At 45.3% G+C, this 7,080-nt stretch overlaps 1 protein-coding gene across 1 annotated transcript in view; it reads left to right on the forward strand.

The window, feature by feature from the left end:
* The window catches only part of LOC137528915 (cytochrome P450 2C8-like), a 61,854-nt gene extending 57,248 nt beyond the window's left edge, over nucleotides 1–4,606 (forward strand). Inside the window, exons 8-9 of the mRNA XM_068250677.1 lie at nucleotides 713–854; nucleotides 4,298–4,606. Of these exons, the coding sequence (XP_068106778.1) occupies nucleotides 713–854; nucleotides 4,298–4,479 (324 nt within the window). The 3' untranslated portion in view covers nucleotides 4,480–4,606. The remainder of the gene's footprint in view (nucleotides 1–712; nucleotides 855–4,297) is intronic.
* Nucleotides 4,607–7,080: the final 2,474 nt, after the last annotated feature.

Here is a 7,080-nt window from a genome sequence, read left to right on the forward strand (position 1 = left end):
CACCGCATGTCATGCCCGCAATACCATGCGCATTTTGGTGGTGGTGAAGGAAAGGTCTACAGAAGTCTAGCTGTTTGTGTTCTGAGCAGTGTGTCATTTACAAATACTCGCATCTTCCTATTTTGTTTTACACACCTTATATTTTGGACCTGAATTTCGGCACTGACATGAAGCTTGCCAAATGTCATATTAAGGTAACATGCAAGAGCCTCAGCCCGAGGGCCCCAGGGGCATTTAGGTCAGTCAAGCATGGACTGGAGCTAGAGGGGGCTCAGGCTGGAGCTTCCAGACTGGCTGGGGATTGGTGCTAGGTTTCATGGGGAGCTAGGGATAGGTAGAGGCTGGCTGGGGAGCTAGGGATAGGGACAGTTTGATTACATTACGTATTGCAATTGTTCCTTGTTACGGATTGTAATTGTTCCGGTTGGCTTAGGGGCCTTTAACAAGTTTTTAAACAATAATAAGGCATACTGCTTTAGAGGTGTACAAGCCCGTGACTGTGGTGGTACGGTACATGGTCATGGCCTTCACTTATGCCTCTAGGCCCCGCATATGACACTCTCCCCAGGCCCCGCATACTCTAAGGCCGGCTCTAAGCTACAAAGCTTTATGATGTGAAAACCAGGCAAGCCTTTCACTATTTATTCTCCCCTAAATTCAAAGGAAAATCAATGTTAATTGAATATTTCTTTAAGATGTATTTTCATTTCAGGACACCTTGGTGATTCCGACTCTAACATCTGTCTTGAAAGACCCTAAATATTTCAAGAACCCTTTTCAGTTTGATCCAGAACACTTTCTTGATGAAAAGGGGGCATTTAGGAAGAATGATGCCTTCATGCCGTTTTCTGCAGGTATGTATTGATTCAGGCCGGTTTAAAACTGGATGTCTGCGTTTGCGGTGTGGTGCTCCTGCCACACCCCAATCACACCACCAATGTCTTCACTTGTAGGCACCTATGTATGTTACACCCCTCTCCCCCCCCCCCCCCTCCTTTCCAACTCTTCCCTCTTCTTTCCCTCCTTCCTTCAACTTCACTCTGGGTACTCGGTGCTGCTAGGCTTCATGGTGCTCAGTTAAAATGACTACTGTTGCAAAACTAACTATCTACATATGTTTATATTCAGTTGTATGTTTATATTCTTGGATATATTGCTATATTAACCACTTCCCAACTGAGGGGTTTTACCCCCTGACCACCAGAGCAATTTTCACCTTTCAGCGCTCCTTCCATTCATTCGTCTATAATTTAATCATTACTTATCGCAATGAAATGAACTATATCTTGTTTTTTTCGCCACCAATTAGGCTTTCTTTAGGTGGGACATTATGCCAAGAATAATTTTATTCTAAATGTGTTTTAATGGGAAAATAGGAAAAAATGTGGGAAAAAATTTATTATTTTTCAGTTTTCGGCCTTTATAGTTTTTAAATAATGCATGCTACTGTAATTAAAACCCATTAAATGTATATGCCTATTTATCCCGGTTATAAAACCGTTTAAATTATGTCCCTATCACAATGTTTGCCGCCAATATTTTAGTTGGAAATAAAGGTGCATTTTTTTCAGTTTTGCGTCCATCCCTAATTACAAGCCCATAGTTTATAAAGTAACAGTGTTATCCCCTCTTGACATAAATATTTAAAAAGTTCAGTCCCTAAGGTAACTATTTATGTATTTTTTTTAAATTGTAAATTTTTAATTTTTTTTTTAATTACAAAAAAATAAATAAATGGGGAGTGTGGGAGGTAAGGAGTTAATTTTTTGTGTAAAACAAGTTTATTTGTGTGTAAAAAATGGTTAGGGTGTAGTTTTACTATTTGGCCACAAGATGGCAACATTACCAATTTGTTTCATGCGACCTGCAAGCGTCCTTCCGGACGCTTGCAGGAAGTAGAAAGAGGCTGGGACTTTGTTATTTTTTCACAATGATCGCGCTGCTCAGCCGAGCGGCAGCAGATCATTGCGGGGCTTAGATCAACGAACGGGAATGGATTTTCCCGTTCCTTGATCTCTGGGCGAGCGGGCGGCGGCGTGTTTACTAGCGGCGGGCGGCGTGTTTACGAGCGGGAGCGCGGACAGCGGCGGGAGTGCGCAGAGTACGGATTTCTCCGTCCCTGGGGGTGAAAGGATGGAAAAAGGGGCGGAGAAATCCGTACGCGCGGGGGTAAAGTGGTTAAATTAATATATATTACACTATCCGTATTGATGCCTAAGGTAGATGCCTGCGCAGGTCCACTTTTTCATACCCGCACCCAACCCGCACCCGCGACCCGCACCCGCACCCGACCCGTGAGCCGCTTTCTGGTGAATTTGATACCCGCAACCCGACCCGCACCCGCAGAACCGCTACCCGCACCCGACCCGCTACCCGCGACCCGCTTTTTTACATTTTCTTCTAAAGTGCATATTTAAAGTAACATTTAAAGTAAAGTAAGCAAAAGACACAGTCAGAATTAACATGTTTGCTTTCACTACCCGCGACCCGCAGACCGCTAATCGCAACCCTACCCGCACCCGCAACTCGCTACCCGCACCCGACCCGCACCCGCAGCTTAAATCAATTCGGGTACCCGCACCCGACCCGCAATTCGGGCTACCCGCGGGTACCCGACCCGCTGCAGGCCTCTAGCCTAAAGCATTACGACGCTTGGCACAGTATGCAGTCTAACTCTGTTTGTATGTTATTTTGTTGACATAAAACAATAACATGATTTGTTGAAAAAAGAAAAATACACTACTTACCGATCCTCCGGGTGCCATTTTCTACACTTCCTGCAACTCCCAGTGGCTTTCCGACATTCTCTGTGTACGGCTCAAAGCGTGTCACCTGACCAGCATCAGGTCATGTGACAATCCAAGGGGTATGCATGGATGCCAAAAAGCCGCTGGATATGTAGAAGAAAGCACCCAGAGGATCGGTAAGCAGTTTCATCCCTGCAAACTGCCAAAGGTCTGCCCCCTGTTGTCCCTCTAAGGCATGCTGGTTAGTTGAGTCTTCCGGATAACAGGGACTTTGCTGTATTTAGATTTTAAAAGTGCACAGAGGATGATAACTTTTCTTGAACCTTTTACTTTAACAACACATAACAATATAAATACAATTTTAACAATTTTTACTACTTCATTGCTAATGATCGTGCTGAGGCGCTCCTCTCCCCTTCACTCTGGTTCTGCTGCTGTACATGTACTCCTCTTCTCCTCCTGCAGGTGGCGGTATGTACTGCGGCCACCTGCCGTTATACAGTTCGGGTCCTCCGTACTTCCTGGTGCTGTACGTCCTGATTATTGGTTCCCTGTTACTACCTAACGCCCACAGTGCACGTGCACAGCTGGGGTCATGCAGTAATAGGGAACCAATAATCAGGTAGTACGGCACCAGGCAGTGCGGAGGACCGGAGCTGCATAACGGCAGTAGGCTACAGTGTATATTGCCAGCTGGAGACGGTGTAGGAGAGAAAAAGAGGAACGCATGTAGAAGCAGGAAACGGCGGCTGGATGTGGTACGTGCTTCCCTGCACTCCCTTCCCCACATTTACCATATATTCTGAATATAAGATGCACCCCCCCCCCCCCCCCCCCCCCCCCCCCCCCCCCGGTTGGGAGAAGAAAAAGTTAATTTTATATGCAGAAATAAATACTACATGTGCAAAGTTAATGTCAAATTCTGCTGATATGTATTTGATGTTTGTGAGTTATGACATCACTAAAAATAAGATATAATGCAGATAGTAAAGATTCTAAGGCCACGTTCAGGGTGGTACGTTGGGCTGCGGTGTAACAGCTGCTTTGTAAGATGGCTTACTGCACTGCAATGCACCACCTAAGAGACGTTCACAGTGTGATGGTTGTGTATCGATATAATGGCTTGCAGCTTTGTTACGGCATCCTGTAGCATACGTTTCATTGACTGTATGCTTCACTGTTCCCAGTGCAATGCGAGCATAACATGCAGTGCCGCTGTCCTAATCTGTTGCATTGTGTTCCTGCTGTCACAGGTAACGCGACGTAACAGCCACTGTAAATGTGGCCTAAGACGTTTAGGGCCATATGCAATTCACTTTTTCACCTGAGTTTTCTCCTAGGTGATATTTTTAAACTTGTCAATAAATTGCCTTTTAAGCCACCAGCAAGCAAGAAAATACTCAAACTAATTTTGATAGTAGTATTACACCAACTTTTTAGTGCTTTTTTATTTGAAAAGTGAATTGCATATGGCCCTTAGTGTGTTAGACCCCATTTTCATATGGTTGGTGTAATGTCACTAAATATTATTGCTCTCCCTTTCTCCCTAGGGAAACGCATGTGCGCAGGAGAAGGTCTGGCCCGTATGGAACTCTTCTTGTTTTTCACTACAACCCTTCAGAGATTTAAATTGACTCCTACAGTGGACAAGGCTGTCCTAGACATCACCCCAGAACCTGGTTCCAATGATTCAAGAGCTCGGAAGTATGAGATGTTTGCTGTCCCTCGCTGATGTAACTATCAGACCTCATAAAAGATGGTGTCACAGCGACTACAGAAAGAATGCCAAGATTTGAAAAAATAATTATAAATATTTTTTTCAGTAAAATATTTCAATAAAATATTTTTCAGTAATACTACCATACTATATGATTTTTTTAAAACATATATTATTTGCTTTTTCAAAGTTACAAAGCATAGTTTGTCTGCGCATATACAGTATATATATCAGCGCCATATCTTCTAGGGCATTGTGGCTTTCAGGTCCTCATGTACAATGTCCAGCTTAATACAGGTCTTACAAAATCACAGTAGGTTTTTCATCATACAATTTGTATAATGTAGTAAGGTAGAAAAAAACAAAGTCTTGTAAAAGTAATACCGGTACTTATCCGTTAGCCGGGCACATCCGGCAGGTGGCGCTGTTGTAGCGAATTTCATTCATGCTTAGTTAACGTAGTGCTGTGTGAATGGAAGCGCCGCAGGTGGCGCTAATTACATTGATACGGCACATAACAATAACAGTGTTAATGGGAACTAATATGTATTTCAAGTGGCCGGAACTGTTACTTAATGCAATTAAAATGAAGGCGGCGGCAATGTAACAGATGAAGCCGCCGCCTTCGTCTGTTCTTCGTCTTCAAACAGGATTCCCTTCCGCGACGAACGACTCTGGGGGGAGACGCATGTCCCCGCAGGCTGCCAGCATTGTATAGAAGCCAGAGGAGGGCAAAGTGGGAGAAGAAGACGAAGAACAGACGAAGGCGGCGGCTTCATCTGTTAAATTGCCGCCGCCTTCATTTTAATTGCATTAAGTAACAGTTCCGGCCACTTGAAATACATATTAGTTCCCATTAACACTGTTATTGTTATGTGCCGTATCAATGTAATTAGCGCCACCTGCGGCGCTTCCATTCACACAGCACTACGTTAACTAAGCATGAATGAAATTCGCTACAACAGCGCCACCTGCCGGATGCGCCCGGCTAACGGATAAGTACCGTAATACCTTTTAATGGCTAACTGATAAAGTTAAATGATGCAAGCTTTCTGGGGTCTAGTCCCCTTCTTCAGGCATATTTCCAGATGTAAGCTGAAGTAAAACACTGATGCATGTAAATAGTAAACACAAAGATGGCAGTTGTGCTGGTTACTGTTTAGCAGTTAGATGTCAGGTGATCAGCAGGCTGGAGCCAGTGAGCTCATGCAAGCAAACATGAAATGTAGCAGGTTTCTCAAGATAGTGAAGCCAAGTCAATCATGTTACATAAGGAGTCATGAATCCCGTTCAACAATTTAAACCCTTTGTTAATGTCTTAAACATTTTCATAAATTTGTACTCAGAAATCTTTCTTGCTTGTTCATTTTTGAAGTAACCCTTAAGAATAAGTACTTTGAGATCTTGCATGCTGTGTTCTAGTTCACAGAAGTGTTGGCCCACTGGTGTGTCCATTTTACCCTCATTAATTTTAAAACGGTGATGGTTCATTCTTGTGCGCAGTTTTTGTCCTGTTTCTCCTATATAGATTCCTCTTGAGGGGCATTTCATGCAGCGTATCATGTATACAACATTGGATGATTCACAGGAAAATTGGTCTGATATTTGATATTTCTGTGAGTTTGGTATTTGTATTTGGGTTGTGCTCAAGATATAAGGGCAGGTCTCACACCTTGCGTTATTGCAGGGTAATGTGCCTGGAGTTTCTGGTGTAGATAATGCACTTCTGATAATCATTTGTCTCAAATTGGGAGGTTTTCTGAAAGCAAGCAGTGGTAAAGCAGGAAAAACTTCTTTCAGGCGTTTGTCTTTGTGGAGTATCGGTTGTAGGGCTTTCAATATCTTCCTCAGTGTCTTTAATCTTGGATTCATGGCCGGCCTTTGGCCTGAGCGACCGGAGCGGTCGCTCAGGGCGCCAGCTTGCAAGGGCGCACGGGCGGCACGCCGCGCACAAGTACAGTGTTGCCGCTCCGCCGCCCGCTCTGTCTCTCCCCGACGTCCCTCTGTAATTAGAGGGAATGGCGTACGGCCCATAGGGCGCAGCGCTCCGGGTATAGCTATGCCTGGGGATGCCGCCGCGGTCCGCGGTCATGCTGCGCCGGAGGAAACTGGGGCTACTGCAGTGTGTTACTGGCAGGTGTTAACGCTGCCCACCTCTTCCTCTCCCGGCGCTCCGACCGCTGCCAGGGCTACCCATGCATTAACCTTCCACTGCAGTTAGATATCATCAGCATGGCCCGTAGTGATGAGCGTGCGGGGACCAATGACAACGCTGTACTCTTTACTTCCTGTAAGTATACAGCACTGTGATTGGTCACAGCTTGTCTCACTCATCACTGCGGGCCACGCTGTTGCCTGCAAGTTTGAATTAATGAATAAAGCCCGGGCAGTGGAGCGATGGGAACTATGTGCAAGTGCCAGGGGAGAGGAAGCCATGGGCAGCGCTAGAACCTGTGTGGCAGCCGAGTGATAGGAAACTTGCCACCCTAAGAAGCAGGTGAGACATTGCTCAGCCCAACAGACGGGGGGGGGGGGGGGTGATTGGCCTTGAATGCATATACAACGGGCCACCTAGGCTCCTATACATAAGGGGTGGGGGCCTCTGACTACTTGGGG

Source organism: Hyperolius riggenbachi, chromosome 8, assembly GCF_040937935.1.
Source record: "Hyperolius riggenbachi isolate aHypRig1 chromosome 8, aHypRig1.pri, whole genome shotgun sequence".
Classification (NCBI taxonomy): Eukaryota; Metazoa; Chordata; class Amphibia; order Anura; family Hyperoliidae; genus Hyperolius; species Hyperolius riggenbachi.